General features: G+C 35.3%; 1 protein-coding gene across 2 annotated transcripts in view; it reads left to right on the forward strand.

The window, feature by feature from the left end:
- Nucleotides 1-17,380, forward strand: part of HECTD2 (HECT domain E3 ubiquitin protein ligase 2) — a 40,770-nt gene extending 23,390 nt beyond the window's left edge. For both annotated transcript variants that reach the window (XM_061348947.1, XM_061348948.1), the window contains 10 exons: nt 402-509; nt 2,580-2,712; nt 6,952-7,040; nt 7,978-8,136; nt 8,572-8,646; nt 9,647-9,734; nt 9,996-10,102; nt 11,272-11,387; nt 12,252-12,395; nt 14,770-17,380. In XM_061348947.1, coding sequence (XP_061204931.1) covers nt 402-509; nt 2,580-2,712; nt 6,952-7,040; nt 7,978-8,136; nt 8,572-8,646; nt 9,647-9,734; nt 9,996-10,102; nt 11,272-11,387; nt 12,252-12,395; nt 14,770-14,890 — 1,140 coding nt within the window. In that variant the 3' untranslated portion in view covers nt 14,891-17,380. The remainder of the gene's footprint in view (nt 1-401; nt 510-2,579; nt 2,713-6,951; nt 7,041-7,977; nt 8,137-8,571; nt 8,647-9,646; nt 9,735-9,995; nt 10,103-11,271; nt 11,388-12,251; nt 12,396-14,769) is intronic.
- Nucleotides 17,381-17,587: the final 207 nt, after the last annotated feature.

Below are 17,587 nucleotides of genomic sequence, written 5' to 3' on the forward strand. Positions count from 1 at the left end.
TTTTGTTCAGGTGCTAGGTGATACTGCTTTCCTTGGTGCTGAATGTAACACCACCACCTGTGGCACCATTCCTGTCTTGCTGGATGTGTTTTGTGAATAGCTAATTAAAGCACAAGCCAGTCTCTGAAGTCCTATGTGTATATTTTTAACTACTTGTGGAGTTTTATAGGTGGCTGTACAGTTGCCATGTTCTTGTTAAACTTTCTGATAAGTTAGTTCAAGTATGGTATAAATACTAGAAAAGAAATTGCTCTCCATCTCTGAACATATTGAAGCAGCTAGCATATTAGGATAATGTAATTTATGCAAGATACTAAGGCCTTTTTACATTAAGCAAGTGCAGCACTTTGGCTTATAAAAGAAGGTACTGCATGTGTGACGTTTCTTCTTCATTCAAATAGCAAAGCCTTGTGGATAAAGTATCTCGCAGACAGAAACCTGACATGAACATGTTGTTCCTAAATGTGAAAGTGAGGAGGACGCACCTTGTTAGCGATTCACTTGATGAGGTAACAGAAATGTAATTAAATGGTGTGTTGCTGCAAAATAGCTATTGCATGTGGATTTCAGTTTGATAAGTCATATTTAAATCTTTCTGCGCTAAGAGATTGGGAATATGACTATATAATGCTAAATAAAAGAACTGCATCACTGTCACAATAGCAGTGCCACAGAGTAAATTGGGTCAGACATTTTTAACTTTATTTGCACCCTCGCAATGCTCCATAGCTAAGCCCACAATAAACATACATGTTTGCATGCCATGCAGTATGTATTTGTGTTTGCAGTTTTTGTGTTAAGAATACAGTGAATAATTATTAGGTGATGTAGGACTTGGTTCCATGATAGGAGCATGAATAGTGACTAATTACTAATGACTTAGTTCTGTTTCAATTCTTGGAACATTTTTATTCTTTTCACAAACTTCTCTGTCCTAAAAGAATTATTTTAGGCTCTCTTAAGTTCTTATCTTGATTTTAACTAATTCCTCACATTCTTGCATGTAATTTTTTTCCTTTTTTAGAAATGAAACAGATATGTCCATTAAAGTAGGCAGTTCCTCAGTATCCACTGAATCTTGCTAATTAACATTACGTAATAAAATCTCATTCTTTACTCTTTCACAACACTAAAACTAGCCTGATGGTATTGAAAAATAAGTCCAAGTGGTAAAAGCAAGACCAAACAAGTTCTGATTACTAATCTTCAGAAAACATAAACATTTTTTTTTCCTAGATTAAAGCCTATTTTGACCTCCTCTCCTAAGTTAGAAGAAATATAAGTGGTAATACAGCTTTCTCTTGGGCATTGTAGGGGTTTTTTTACCACACTGAAATTACCAAGAGCCACTTTAAGAGCTTTGATAGCCAAAATATTCCCATACTTATTTCTGATACTTCCTCTGCCCATCTCAGGGATGTGTAAGAATGCATTATATTATCCATATTCTCAAAAGTGTGGAGAATGGAAGATGGGAGATGTCTTATTTGTATTTAAAATTTAAAAAAAATTTTGCAAAGGAAAATTACTTTAGCTAATAGAATCATAGAATCATAGAATAGTTAGGGTTGGAAAGGACCTTAAGATCACCAAGTTCCAACCCCCCTGCCATGGGGAGGGACACCTCGCCCTAAACCATATTACCCAAGGCCTCGTCCAACCTAGCCTTGAACACTGCCAGGGATGAAGCATTCACAACCTCCCTGGACAACCTATTCCAGTGCCTCACTACCCTAACAGGAAAGAATTTCCTCCTTATATCCAATCTAAGCTTCCCCTGTTTAAGTTTTAACCCATTACCTCATTAATAAATAGCTTATGACAGGTAATACAAATACCCGTGTCATAAAATTTGTGCAACAGGGATTTTCTTGAGCTGCTAATATCGAAATTCTTTTAGCCCATGCATCTTCCTGACTGATGTAAACACTTTCTGTAGAGCTGGACAGTAATTAGTGGTTTAGAGAAAAATTTTGTAGGGAATTCATCTGAAGGATCACTGCTAATTGTGAAAGGCTATAATCTATTTCATTGCAGGTCTTTTGCACACCTGGCTGTAATCCTGTATCTTATGATAAAGAAATGAAAAGAATTTGTTACCATTGTCTAAAAAACAGTTTTATTTTTACGTATTTCCCAAACAGCTCATACTTGCTGTTAGGTATCTTAAGCTGAAAGTAAGGCTGTCCAAATACTGAAAGTTTTAGATTGCTCCTTATTTCTAAATATCTCCAAAGGGTGTCTAATTTTCTTAATTATTTTTTTTTAATCTATCATTTCTTCCTGGCAGAATGTCTCCTGCATCTAGTAGCTTATTAAGTCTGTTTGCACATCATTCTTTTGAAACCTAGAGAGCAGCACCATGTGCAAGGTAGTTTATGATATCAAGTAGTCATGATCATTTTGCTTCTGCAATTCAGTCATTGTTTTAATATAGTTTAGACCTATTAGTAGGAGATTATGCCAATTACTAGTTTAAACAAAGCAGGAGCAGTAGAGACAGATACGTTCACTACGGCTACAGGTAGTGTTAATAAGTTAAATGTCCTTTTTCTTCTTCCCTACCTATTTTGCAATAGCTAGCAAGGAAGAGAGCAGATCTGAAAAAGAAGTTGAAAGTCACATTTGTAGGGGAAGCTGGTCTTGATATGGGTGGCCTGACAAAAGAATGGTTTCTTCTTCTGATTCGCCAGATTTTTCACCCAGATTATGGTGAGTCATACATGTTCTAAAATGCAACATGAAAATATTTTTTCATTTACAAAAAAAACAGTCGTGGATAGGAGTTCTTCATTAACCTAGTATTAAGCAGATTTGTTATTAATTTATGAAAAAACAAAGCAGGCAAGTTAGAATTGCATATAGACAAGAAGTTTTAGCATAGAGGAAGGTAGAAGAGACTGGAAAGTCTTTGAAGAGCTTTGAAGATGCTGGCTTTGGACAAGGAGGTTCAAGCATTGCTGAAAAAATGAAATTTTGCTTCAGTGCTATGCCAAAATTAGAGGGTGGACAAATTTCTGATCAATTGAAGGGTTTAGAATTAGGATTCAGCTCTTTAAGACTTTAGTCATGTTAAACCTTGTTTCAGAAACCAGAAGCTCCAATGTTCATGGTTTATTAGTATCCCTAGGCTAGTATCTTACTACATATTGGATATGAAGCAGGGGGATTTGAGGCTAGCAGTAGATTTTTCCTTAAAGTTTTTCCCAAATATATGTGTGGTTACGGTGTTTCTATCTCTATCAGAGGCAGGATCTTGATTTACCTTCTCAGATGTGCAAAGGACATCATTTCATGGAGTAGGTCAGGGATAATTTTAATCTGTTTAATTCAAATGGAATCAGGACTTTGAAAGGGTTGTTTCCATTTCTCTTCTGAATAGAAAATTTATTAGTTTTCTGTGAGTTTTAGTGAATTGCTAGACCTAATAACAAGCTAAAAAGAATAAGCAAAATGCAAGCCACTGAATCACTGACAATTGTCTGCCCTTGGAAATATTCTAGAATATATGTGTGAATTCATATGTTTGGATTTAAAAATAAGCTTATTCCATTTAGCTTAATATGTTGTCTGGTTGCAATTGGAATATGATGTTCTTGTTCCAAAATAGGAAGAGACATACAGCAGCCTTTGAAATAGATGGTTGTCATGGTTTAACCTCATCCAGAAACTAAGCCCCACACAGCCACTCACTCACTGCCCCCCCACTTCCCAGTGGGATGGGGGAGCGAATCACAAGTGTAAAAGTGAGAAAACTTGTGGGTTGAGATAAAGACCATTTAATAAGTAAAGCAAAAGCCATGCATGCAAGCAAAGCAACATAAGGAATTCATTCATACTTCCAGTCATCAGGCAGGTGCTCAGCAATCCCCAGAAAAGCAAGATTCCATCGCATGTAAAGGTTACCTGGGAAAACAAAACATCACTCCGAAAACCTTCCCCTTCCTCCTACTTCCCCCAGCTTTACATGCTGAGAAGACATTATATGGCATCAAATATTCCTTTGTCAGTTGAGGCCAGCTGTCCTGACTGTGTCCTCTCCCAGCTTCTTGTGCATGGCCAGCCTACTCACTGTGGGGTGGTGTGTGAGAAGCAGAAAAGGCTTAGACTCTGTAAGTACTGCTCAGCAGTAACTAAACTAAACTAAATAAACACAGTTTTCAGCACAGATACAAGACACGGCCTCATGCTAGCTACCATGAAGAAAATTAACTCTATCCCACCTAAAAGCAGCACAATGGTTTTATCAAATACTGAAGTAGAGATAAGGCCAAAATTATTTGTATGCCACTGCCATCCTTGCCTCTTTCTTCTCATACTGCATTTTCTGGTTTTACATTGCCCTCAACTGTCTTCATATTGCTAGTTTTCCTGGTTTTTGTAAGTAGCTGTAGTTGGATGCTGTTTCTGTGCTATTCTGGTAAACTGCTGACTGGCTTCCCATGTATCAATGGTTTCCATTTGCACTGATAGTCTTCAAGTTCTAGCACTATTTCTGTGATTAGTATTGGTAGAGGTTGAAACTTTGACGTGATATATTCTGCTTGGGGTATCTGTATGGCCAGTATTCTTAAAGTGGTGTGATATGCTCTCAGGAGAGAAAGGTCCTTCAGTCAGGTACAAGGATGGTATAGGCTGATGTGAGACTGAATGAAATAGCCTGCCTCTGCTGTTACCAGGACCTGTGAGCCCATAATGGCAAAAAAAAAAAAAAAAAAAAAAAAAAGGATTTTCTGAGTAAGTAGGAGGTGGGAAGACATGAATTAGAATTCACAAATAAGCAGTTCAATCTTCTTGTTTTATATTGCTCTAGATGGATTTGGATCAGGGCTTTTTCCCCACTCTAATATTTCTCAAATGAGTCAGCATTCCTCAGCTGTGCATGGAGAAATTACTGATGTTATAATGGGTTAAAGTACTTCCAGGCTGGCTCTTAAATTAGAAACATTGATTACCAGGGACTTCAGCATAACACCTAATAGTCATTGGCAGAATGCAAGAGCTTGTCTGTCTTTGCTAGAAGCATTCATGTCCCTTGAATGCATGGTACTCTGTTGTTTATAGGACTCCTTTTAAAGGTCCAGAGCTTTAAGTAATAAATGTATCCTCAAATCTGCTGAGATCATTATTTGCCTATAACCCTTTTTCTAGTAAAAAAGGTTGCTATGTGGAGAAATTACATTGGTGATAACCTTTATAGGAAATAATTTATTCTGGAGAAAGCGTTTTGTAAATTTTACATTTGTTAGTAAAAATGTGTTGTCAGCAGAGCTTGGCAGCTGATGAGTTTGGAAACACATGTGAGTAATTATTTTTTTTTTCACCTGCTCTGGCAGACTTCCTTGTTTAAAGTGTGAATTCTTTCATTGATATATCTTATCAGCCAAGTGTAGGAGGAGTTCAGAAATGTTCTCGTCCCTTGGAAAAGGACTGTATACTCTGCTGTCTTTAATGTTTAAGTTGCAAATAATGTATGTCAGGAGCTTGTAAGTTAAAACATAGAAAAAAATCACTGTTACTACCCTTTGCAGGTTAGCTGCAGATATAACTCCTGAAATTAAAGAACTCCCCATTAACTCTCTTGTCTGCCCTCCTGTTCGTTACAGTGCTTTCTTCATCTCAGTATGGACAATTAGTAAATGGTATATGAGATCTGTTTTGTTCCAGCATCACTGCCACCTTTCAGTATATATGAATCTTGCTATTCCTTACATGGAACTGTTTTGTTGCTTCTCATAAAGGCACTGTCTAAAGCTTTTATGATGAGCACCTTTTTGAGCTAAAGTTCAAAAGATAAAGTTCAGGAGAGTAGCGGAGGAGGGAATATGAAGGCAGAGTTTTACCTGTAAATTTTTATAAGTCCGAGATGTCCTTGAGTCACCAGTTGGGTTTTTATTCTTTTTTCTTTTTTTTTTAATCTAAAGGAGTTTGATTTTTCATTTAAATATTATTTTTCCCCGATTTTTTCTTCAAACACAGATGCAGTGAGCTACTGCTTACAACATGTCCTTAGAGCTGTTCAGTGCTTTGGTTTGTACACTGCGGAAACAATAATAAACTGTTGTGCCATTCAATCCCAACAAATTAAAACCACTTATCACATTTTATCCAATATACTGCACTTCTGAAGTTGATTTCACTGGTAGTGCTCACTTAAATAGTGTTTCTTGCTTCTCTGACCAGTACATCTAGGCATCGGAAAGCTGGTTATGTGGTTTCATTACATAGGTGTTTACTTTCTATCACTCTTTAAAACAGAATGGTCCACAAATAGCAGTCAATCTAGTCTATAATGATGATTTCAGTAAGATGTAGCTTGTCATTTAGACCAGTGAGTGGCTTTTTTAGGGTATTTGTGGTTTGATTTATTTTATTTTTTTTTTTACTTCTCTGATATTTTCTGACAGAAAATATGAAACATACCCCTTTGCTGCTAGTGTATGTATAAGATAAACTTTTTAGAGCTTTCTATTCTAAGAAGGTAAATCTTATGCTATTTGTACTATGGGGCTCATACCAGCATTTTTAAAGACTGTCATCTGCTATTGACCCAGAAAGGGAAGAAGAAATGGTTTACATTGCAGCAAGAAAATTTTTGGTTAGACAATTAACGTTTCTGGCTTCACTGATGATGAAGTACAGTGAAGAAACAGATTGCACAGAGACAGTGCAGGAATATCCATGACTGGAGGCGCTGAAGAACTTTGGTTTCTTTCACTCCAAAGGGCTGAAGGGCTTGAGCCTGCTTTGGTCTTGGCACTACCCTTCATGGTTCTCACCCAAGCATCTGCAGGCTCCTGACGTGGGTGGGAAGATGGGGCTGAGAACAAATGTGGAGATAAGTCTGCTCCTAGGAGCACTCTTAAAGTTGCGTGTTTGAGAAAGGTGAGGTCTTGTATGACTTTTTATTGAAGCTCAGGCTCTGTAAAGACCACTGTTCCTGTTCTGCAGGCATGTTCACCTACCACAAGGACTCACACTGCCATTGGTTCAGCAGCTTTAAGTGTGATAACTATTCTGAATTCCGACTGGTTGGAGCTGTATCCTTTTATGTGTGCTAAACGGTGCTAAGCACACAGTCATTAAATGACTTGGTGCAGAGGAGAAATAAGGCATCAATTAAAGCTCATTCAGTTTTGTATATACAAGTGTGTTCCATTTTAAATGTATAAAAAGAATGTCATAGAAGCAAGTGAACTAAAAATAGGAAGCAAATGGTGGTATGTGGGTACATGGTACATTTTACAGTCAAAAAATTAAGATGTATGTACTTACAACTCTTTTTTTTTTTTGTAACTGAATGGAAGCAAGTTCATTTCATAGGTTTTCTTTTGCACTCATATATTAAGTTGTCAGACACAAATGATTAATGGTAATATATTCTTTTAACTCCACCAAGATGAGATGGTGATGTCCCAGTTTTACTGAATGTAGTTGGACCAAGTGATCATTGTAGGTCTCTTCCAACTGAACTATTCTCTTCTAGTCAGAAGCTGGTAAAATTTTTGGTGTAATTTCAGATTTGTTTCATGAGTACACTTAAATGTGCTAGCTGATGAGCTGTAGTGCCAGTGTGGGTTTGTCTTTATGCTTTTAGATTTATTTTCATAAAAATCCTATATTGAGCTCTCTCTAGAATTTTGGGATAAAAAATAGATATCTGAAGTTCTTCTTAAAAACCTTTTTCATAACAATACTTTGAATATTTTTTTCTGGAAATGATTGTATAGAATATTATGAAAAAGATTATCAAGTGTTCTGTCAATGTGCATCATTTGACCACTTCAACAACTACTTAATTATAGTACAGAACTGCATTTAGAATTATCAGTCATAAAAAAATATAAATACAATTCCTTCCGTTTAGCATATATTAGAGTATGCTAAGTAAAATCTTAAAATACTTTTCCAAGTTTGCTAAAATATTAACTATAATAAAGACGTGTGGAGTTTGCCCTTAACGTTTCACTTGTATAGCTTATGGGACTTGCTGTGTATAATAGCATCACTTTGGATATTCGTTTTCCACCTTGCTGTTACAAGAAATTATTGAGTCCTCCCATTGTTCCCTGTGATCATAACACACTTGTAGGCATCTGTGCTGTCACATTAGATGACCTGTTTCAGATTATGCCTGTAAGTATAATGTTTTTAAGAGGCTAAAAATTACTGAGTTGAAACCTGTTTTATTTATATTCAATGTTTGGATGATAATCTGTTTGAAAACATTTTTTTTTCCAGTGCAGGCTGATAGTTGCCTTTTCTTCTGAAATCCTCCACGTTTTCTAGCATAGCAGAATTTTTGTTGATCTGCTTGAAGTTAGAATACCAAAATAAGATAGGAGTATTCTAGACACATTTTCCAGAGTAAAAGTGTGAGTTTGTACTTAAATAAAAATAAATAAACAAACAAATACATAAATTAAGCAGTGAATTTTATTTGTGTACATATTTTGAATATACGGCTTTTCCCAAAATCCTTTCTGTATAAAGTGGTGATTCTGGCACATCCTTGCAAAGTGCATCACTTAGTTTTGTAGATTTACTGAAGAGTTTTTATTCATGTTGTAGGAACTGGCTCATGGACTAAGTGAACTTCTATCCTATGAAGGCAATGTTGAAGAGGATTTTTACTCAACCTTTCAGGTCATTAAATACACAATTATAAGTGATTCTCAAACTCGGTCAGTGATTTTTACCAATGTTTCTTCAGTGGAGTGGCCTACTACTCTGTGATTGCTGATTGTTTGGAATATAACTGCATGGACACTAAAGCTTGCCTCAGGACCAGTCTAGTCCTGGAGCACTAAGGCATATAGATGCTGGTTCCTTTTAGAGGCTTTAAGCTGTTGTCCTCTGGCAGTGCAGCTTGATCTGAGTGCTGACTGCCAGGGTCGCATGGCCAGCTGCTGGTGCTTTTCCAGCTCTTTGCTTGATCTGAAATCGCCTTGCAATTGATGACCTTGTCTGTGGAATTATTTGGCTGCAAAACAATTCCTTTTGCGAACTCAGATGCTAGCCAAAGCTTACTCTGGTTATTTTACATGTTTTTTTCCTGGAAATCTCCCTTGAACAATAGCTTGTTCAAATTACAGTAATTTTGCCTGACCTGTATGTCTTAACTGTTACTTCAATCAAGAAAGCCTTTTTCATTTATTCATTGTTTTAGAATACATACTAGTTAGTAAAATTTCCTGCTGGCTTGTGAATGTTTATCGGACTAGTATTGACCTTTTTTTTTACCTCAGCTTTGAATTACATTATTATCAGACCATATGAGAATTTTAGTTAAGTGGGTACTTTTGAGTTCCTAGGTGAGCTGCAGTGCAACAAGTACCTTCTTAATTGTATGTGATGCTTCAAAATTGTTCTTTTCTGTTAAAAACTCTGTGGCTCCAGAGCCTACAGGTTAGTTTGATATGGCACTGTGTAACAGGGTCAGTTTTTCTACTTTGAATACCAATTTCTTGAGCAATTTTTGAAAATTGTAATATTTAACTTTTAAAAACCCCACAACCCTCAGAATTACAGCTTGTGCTAAAGAGAGAGGTGGAGGAAATACATGAAATAATAAATACAAGCTTTGTAATTTGTGGGTATAAAAATGTATTTTCCAGTATTGAACTTGCCTCCTCTTTTTCTCCAGGTTTTTCAGGAAGAATTTGGTGTTATAAAATCTTACAACTTAAAGCCAAATGGAGATAAAATTCCAGTCACAAATCAGAATAGGAAAGGTACTTCAGTACATATTAATTACACATGTTGGCAGGTTTAAGTTTGTCCTTTTTTTCCTTCTTATAAGCCTAGGTTTTCTTTAACAAAGTGTGAAAATGAAGTTACTGTTGGCCCTTTCTGGTATGCCTACCAATTTTATAGTAACTAAAATGAAATATATCCATTTTTCTTAATGCAATATAATTTGTGAGAGCACAACAAATGATTATTTAAAATGATTATATTGTAAAACAAAATAAAATGTTTTTTTCTTTTTTTAGAGTATGTACAGCTCTATGTTGATTTTCTTCTCAACAAATCAATCTACAAACAATTTGCAGCTTTCTATTATGGATTTCATAGTGTCTGTGCTTCATATGCATTACTGGTAAGAATAAAATTAAATGTGACTTTTCTATTTCAAATATGTGACAATGACATCTAAATCACACAAATTATGCTGGATAATTTTAGGATTCAAGAATAATATTGATTAATTAGTAGTTGATGAATCCAACATAAACAGAAGAAATTAAGCAGGTAATCCAGCTGGTCTCCATAGTGTTCCATTAAAAGCAGATAAATAAAACTCCACAGGTTAGATTTATTAGTATGCATTTGCAGATACTTCATGTGCATGTTTATAAGGATTCTCTGTTTTCTCTACAGTTATAAACAGCAGAGCAACTGTGACTGTGCTCTTAAGTGACTCCTCTGAAAAAGCTTATTACTTTTTGCAGGCAGAACACACAGTGAGGTTGAGATTAAACATTCTTCTGTATTCAGTCCTGTTTGGTGGTTGGAATGCCTTCTGTAATTTACATCATGCCCTGTGCAGTGAGAAAGAAAATTGCAATTTCCATGAGATTTGCTTCATTCCTGTGACATTAGCCACATATGACACACTTTCAGCAAAGTGAAATGGGACTAACTGCAGGGAAGGTTCTGGAAGGAGAATGAAAATCCATTGGAGTGCCATTACATGTTCCCATGCAATTTAACGATGTTGTAATAAATGAATAAATAGATTCTGCAGGTGTTAACCTTTAGCAGTTGTTAAACACAGTTTATTGTTATGTGTGTTTGCTTTGCGCAGCAGTGTGTACAACTAAAAGTCAAGTTCTGTCAACCACCACTACTAAGCAGCCTACACTGGGACTTTTCAGTGTAAATGAAATGGGAGTTGTAGCTAAAACTGAGATCAAGACTCTCCATCTGAATTCCATATGTGTACAAATTTAATTTTCTTCCTGACCCATTTGTAATCTAATCATATAGCAATTGAGTCAGTGTGATAAAGGTTAGAATGAAACAGTGAGGAAAAAAAGAAATGTATTAAAATATTATGTTATCCAGTAATCTGCTTTTTATTATATACAGTAGTAAGATTCTTGAAAGTACTAAGGAATTAATTTTTCTATAAAACAGTTTGTGTTATAGATTTATATTGAATGAGATTGTTTGGGTTTTTTTCTGTAATGCCAAAAGAAAAATTGAATCTGAACCTAGTAGAATCATTGCTCATTAAGAAAAAAAAAATAAATTTAATTCTGGCAGTTACTTCGTCCAGAAGAGGTTGAAATTCTTGTCTGTGGCAGTCCTGAACTGGATATGTCTGCTTTACAGAGGAGTACCCAATATGAGGGCTACCAAAAAACTGATCTCACTATACGGTAGGCTTAATTTTTTTCTTTATAATTACTGAGTTTAAAAGCATCATAGAATGGTATACTAGGTTGGGAATAATCTTCTCAAGGACAATCTGAGTATGATTGAAGTTTTATAAACTGTTTCCAAATAAGACAAGGACACTATTAAATTATCTGCAAGTAGGAAGAGTTAGATCCTTAATGGCATAATGTGTTGCTGGATACCTTTAAAAGGCTATAATGAAGTTGAAAGGGAGGTAGTTTGAAAAGAGTAGCTTCAAAACCTGCATAGTGAAGTCTGGATAACAGAAATAAAACTCAGACTTCTAAATATGCTTGTTCTGTTCCAAGTCTATTTAATACTAAGGACGCTTGTATTAATGAGTAGAAGGAATTTGTATTTTTACAGAAAAACAGGCTTGGGCATCATTTTACAAGAAAACAGTCCAGAATTTTTAAAACATTTTACTTGTCCAGTCCTTAGGGATTCATTTAACCTTACATTTTAGTATACTACTGAGGTCCTATATATTATAAGTTCTCGGTAAGTGACATTCATAGAATCATAGAATAGTTAGGGTTGGAAAGGACCTTAAGATCAAGTTCCAACCCCCCTGCCATGGGCAGGGACAACTCAGTCTAAACCATATCACCCAAGGCCTCGTCCAACCTGGCCTTGGAACGCTGCCAGGGATGGAGCATTCACAACCTCCCTGGGCAACCTATTCCAGTGCCTCACCACCCTAACAGAAAAGAATTTCCTCCTTATATCCAATCTAAACTTCCCCTGTTTAAGTCATGTAGTACTTGTGGTTGTATTATCCTCACAGTGTTTTGTCACGATATTGCATCTTACACCATTTTCTTCTCCCTCTGCCCTGAACATAGATACTTTTGGGATGTAGTGCTTGGATTTTCTCTTGACCTTCAAAAGAAGCTGCTGCATTTTGCTACTGGAAGTGATAGAGTACCTGTGGGAGGAATGGCTGACTTGAATTTCAAGATTTCAAAGAGTGAAACATCCACTAACTGGTAAGTAATTTTCTGGATGTTTAAATATTTTTTTGTTAAATTTTTTCCTGAGAACCCTTATTGCTCTTGAATGTGTTTTTTAAAGAGCAGCAAGCTAATATATAAGGAAGAAACTGCATGGAATTCTTTAGTTTGTCTTCAAAATGTTATTATTGATTGAATAAATTCTGCAGGTGACCATCTATTACCATATTGATTCTTCAGTCAATGTTCACATTTGAGGCTGGGAATTCTTTATTTGTAGAGATCCCTTGCATCTTTTCCATTCAAATAAATGATTTATTATTTCTAACATGACTGCTGAGCTAATGGAAATATACTGTGAATCACCATGAATTTTTCTGAATTCAAGTCTGTCACTATGTATAGCAGCCCCTGAAGCTGCAGAAAATGCTTGCATTCTTTCTTGATGGTCCAAATAAGAGTTTTAACACGTATGGCTGAGAAGTTGTAGCATTTCTTTAGGGTCTCTGCTGAGGAAGTATACACCTGATACACAGGTTGCTCCGAAGAAATAGCATCAAAGCAGCCTTGTAATTTTGTTGTGAAGGTTTAATTGTTCGTGCCAAGTTCTTATGCTTCTGGTAGTGTTTTATTTTGTATTGAATTGACTTGAGAAATTCTACGTATGTCCCAGCTACTATTTTCCTTCTCAAGATTCTAGGAAGTCAGTTTAAATAATTTGGAGAGCTGTATAGAAAAGCTCACGGCTAAGCAGTAATTGCTGCTAAGCAGTAATTATTGGCTTTACCTAGAGTTCTCAAACATTTAGGGTAATCAAAATACTTAAATGGAACTATATTTTTAGACAAAATTTTGTTGGGTTTTCTGTGGAGAGCTGAATTAAATGCATAAGCAAAATAAATTTTGGGGTTGTTTTTAAATTTGATTTATCTCAGTACTGTGGTATTTCTAATGCTTTATTCAATGAGCTAATAACTGGTTCCAGTAACATGTTAAAGGAACATGAATATCTAATGCAAAATAAAGAAAAATCAACCAACATTGAATCTGTTAAGTCCATTCTCCTGTAAATTGTTCTTTTTCTTAAAAATGGGAGTGTTTTGAACTAGCATGCATTTTAAAATCATGTAGGTCTTTATTTTGCAAGATAACTGTTGCAGCCAGACTGCCTGTGCAGGGATGAATGTAGACATGTTGGCATTGCATTGCTCACACAATTGGATCAAATAATACAACAGCAATAAGAATTGCCAAATGAATATCCAGTTTCTCAAATTTCCAAATTCTGAAGCACGTGATTCCAGTCTGATAATAGATTTTTGCTTGCTTGTTTAAGGGGCGAGGAGGGGGGAAGTAGATTGGGTATCCAAATCTGTGGGAATTCCACCTGCTTTCAAGAACATCTGCTGATGACCAAAGGCCAAGATGCTGCCATGCAAAAGACTTAAGAGCTTTAATGAAAACAGAGCTAGAGAGCTTTTGAGTCACCTACTAAAACTTAAGTTTTAAGTGGCCAAGTTTTAGAAATTTTCAGTGTTGGGTTAATTTCAAATCTCAGGTTGAGCTCCAGCTCACTGCCTTTCTCCTCTCTCCCCACAAGTAATCAGTTGTAGGACAAGGACAAGCCCAAGTCTATATCCTCAGTGTTCTGCATGTCACTTGAGAATATAAAGGGCAAGAAGATCACATAGGTTATTGCCTGTAGCTATGAAGCAGGATGTTAGTGGCATCTCATACTGATGGCAAAACAAATGCTTCTGCTAGTGAAGATCAGTTCTCATCAAACTAATCCATTCTAGTGAGTGTAGCTTCTAGTGTTTGTCAGGCAATCCTAAGAGGTATCTGCAATATATTTTCAAACTCAGCTCTCAGAAAAAACTCACAGCTGAAGGTGTTGGTATGGCTAAGATGAAAATTTATGAACTGTTGTTTTTCTAGGGCTTTAATCAGCTCCTCACTACTTTGCACTGAGGCATGTGTCTGTAGGGAAGTGTTTCACCAAGCTGAACTTGGAGTTTCATATCCTTGTTTCATCTAGGTGCCTTTATTCCTACTGCAGGACCCACCTTCTTTCTTCATGTTGTGGGTTCTGATTATACTCAGATTTTGTGTTTGGAGAAAAAACTGATTTTGAAGTCATGTGGTACCAGAAGTTTCCAAAACCTTGAAGGAAAAGAAAGGCAGGCAGGCAGTTCCAGGCAAACAAATTCACCTGAGATCCATATTGCCACCAGCAATGTTATTTGTGTTCAAGAGAATTTGAACCAACAACATGAGGATAAATGTTCCTTTTACAGGGTTTGTTATTTAAGTAGTGTTTAACTGAAAACATGTAGGCAGTTGGCAGTGTTCTGCTACTGTTGTATTATTATGATACCTGTTTTATTGGGGTTTGTTTTAATGATCTTAGGTTACCTGTGGCCCATACCTGCTTCAACCAGCTTTGTCTCCCTCCTTACAAGAACAAGAAGGAACTGAAGCAAAAGTTGATCATTGGAATTTCAAATGCAGAGGGGTTTGGTCTAGAATAAAATGAAATACTTCAAGAACAGCATTTTTATGTAGCATTCACTCTTCTGATTGTGCCTTTAAGCTTTTTGTTGTTATGTCTCTTGATACTGTGCCAGTCTTACCCAGTGTAGATTTTTTCTTTTAATTAAATATGAAGTGTATTTTTTTTTCCTGAATGGCAATACATTTACTGCTTGCTTTGTCACAGAAAGTAGCTTTCTTTGTACAAAAAGCTAGTCCATTTGATAAACGAAACCTGACTAAGACAATTTCTAAGTTATAGTTTATTTCTGGTTTTATTTAATAGCACTTTATCATTAATCATAATTGCTTTATATTGCAGGTATCCTACTGGGATATAGTATACAGAATATTTCTTTATTAGCTAATCCCAGTGGTAGAATGTTTTCAATTAACATGAATAATAGGAAAAAATATAACATACAGCATGTAGCCATATTTTCACAAAGGCAAATAGGAATTTTAGTCTTTATAAAATGTATGCAGTTTTAATATTCTGGTTTTCCTTCTCAATGAAACAGGCTATCTAAGAAGCATGTAAATAACTGCCTGTGGAAACAAATAGGGTTTTGATAGTGCCATTTACTGCTAAAGAAATATTTTTTATGAATAAGAGGTTCTATATTGGATGGTTTTGGATGTTCTATATTCAGCTTTTACACTTGGCTGTACAAGAGTGTTAAAAGTGAAAACCTTTTTCAGTTTGAGGGGATTCAGATTCAAACTACAGGTGTTAAGCAGCTTGTGTGTTCATTCTTTGACAGCAAACTAACCAGATCTACTGTAGCGTTATAGTAAACAGAACTAGGTATTTAAAATACATTCTACATATGGTGAAATATTTCAGGAAAAGAATTAAATCTGCAACACATGGAAAACTGAAAGTATATCATGCTATCATTTTTTTTTCAACAACTTTCTTAAAAGTCTTAAGTAAGCTGTGACAAAAGTGAGTACAATAACATTTCTGAAGAATGTTGAAGCTTTCATTAACTTGAAGGCCAGCATTCAAAGACAATGTTTTGTGGTTTTCACTGCACAAACTACATGAAAAGAATTCTTGGTGTGCCTGCTCTGAGTTAGTAATTAGGAGCTGGGGGAAAAAACTGGTTCTAAAATGCAGATGTAATTATAAGTCTGGGTTTTATTCATTAAATGGAAAGACTTTATCAGCATGCAGTACAGTACTTTCTTAAATATGAATAGCTGCTGTGTGTTCTATAGATTTTTCTTTTAGCTGAATGAGGCCCGGATCATTCAAGACACTTTGGCATCTGTCAGCTATCCGCATTGACCTTCTGGGGTATGGATGCTTAAATATCTTGTGGAGACTGTACTCAATTACTTATTTGCAATAAGGGTAAAATATCTTACTATTCTTGTTTTCCCTTTCTGTATTATTTGCATACAACCAACATATTTATATATGATGAACAAATTAATCTTCCTAATTCATATTTTCAAAGCCATTGTGGATTTTCTGCAATAGCTGCGTGTAAATTTTATTCTTTTTCGTAGAGAAGGTACTGGTGATTTTACTGTTTTATTAAAGCAGAGATAAATAGTAGGATATTTTAAAATATTTGTCATTGTATTCATTGTGCTCTCCTTGAAACTGATCTGAAAGTTTCCATTGACTTTAGCCTGGAAGAAAACTAGGTTAGCATGGAGGGTGTTAAAAGCAGCACTTTGCACTTGTGCATTTTACATTGCTTTCCCAAATGTAGATTTTTTTAATAAATTTTGATTCCCCGGATGTCAGATACTAAGAAATAAATGAAACTTTCACCATTGCACTGAATGAACTAAATAGCTTCAAGCACTGTTAGATTTTTAATAGTGAAATGTGGAAGTAGGTAAGAAATCTGGAAACAAAGGCATGCCCCCCTTCCCCTCTCTGTAGAATTGGTTTCATGGGCGTTTGGCTTATGAATAAATAGCTATACAGTTTATCTGAAAACATGGCAAATTAGCCAAAATATTTTTTTATGGCATAAGTCCACTTTTAATAACTATTTATGTATTATTGTTAAAAAGAAGCTTTTATCTTCTTATTTTCACTGAATTGCACTTTGCCTTGGGTTTAGTTTTATTTATCGAAGCTTTTTTGATTTACTGTGTAATATTACCTCAGAATTCTAAAAAGGCTATTGTATTTGCATCAGTTTTTAAATACGATTGTCATTCAATGACATTTTATATATTTCCTGATGTTGATAAATTAAATAGTAAATTTTGTATTTGTTAAATGAAAGCATTGCACTGTATTTATGAAATAAGCTCTGATCATTTTAAAACTTTTCTTCAATGATGTTTTGCTGTTCTTGTCTTGCCCTGTAATCCAGCAAGTCTTTTTTTATCTCCATCATTGTTTTGTACCGTACAAAAGAAATCTGGTTTGTATAAACTTGTTCATTACTAAGTATCTATTTTTATGTATTAGAATTGTGCAGTCATTAAATAAAATACTTAAATTTCTGGCCTCACTTGTTTAATTTCAGACTTCCATAATTCATCGTAATGGATTTAAAAACAAGATCAACTTATTTGCTTTTGTCTTATCTTTCTTATGCAGAGTTTTCTTTGCAGTAACAGTTTTGCTAAAATATTTCATATCCCCCTGAAAAAGATAATTTCAGCTACCAGACATACATCCAGGAATATTTATAGTCACAGTATCACAGTATGCTAGAGAT

This window comes from Neopsephotus bourkii, unplaced genomic scaffold, assembly GCF_033783945.1.
Source record: "Neopsephotus bourkii isolate Nb327-2 ecotype Australia unplaced genomic scaffold, CSIRO-AGI_Nbou_v1 NB_379, whole genome shotgun sequence".
NCBI classification, from domain to species: domain Eukaryota; kingdom Metazoa; phylum Chordata; class Aves; order Psittaciformes; family Psittacidae; genus Neopsephotus; species Neopsephotus bourkii.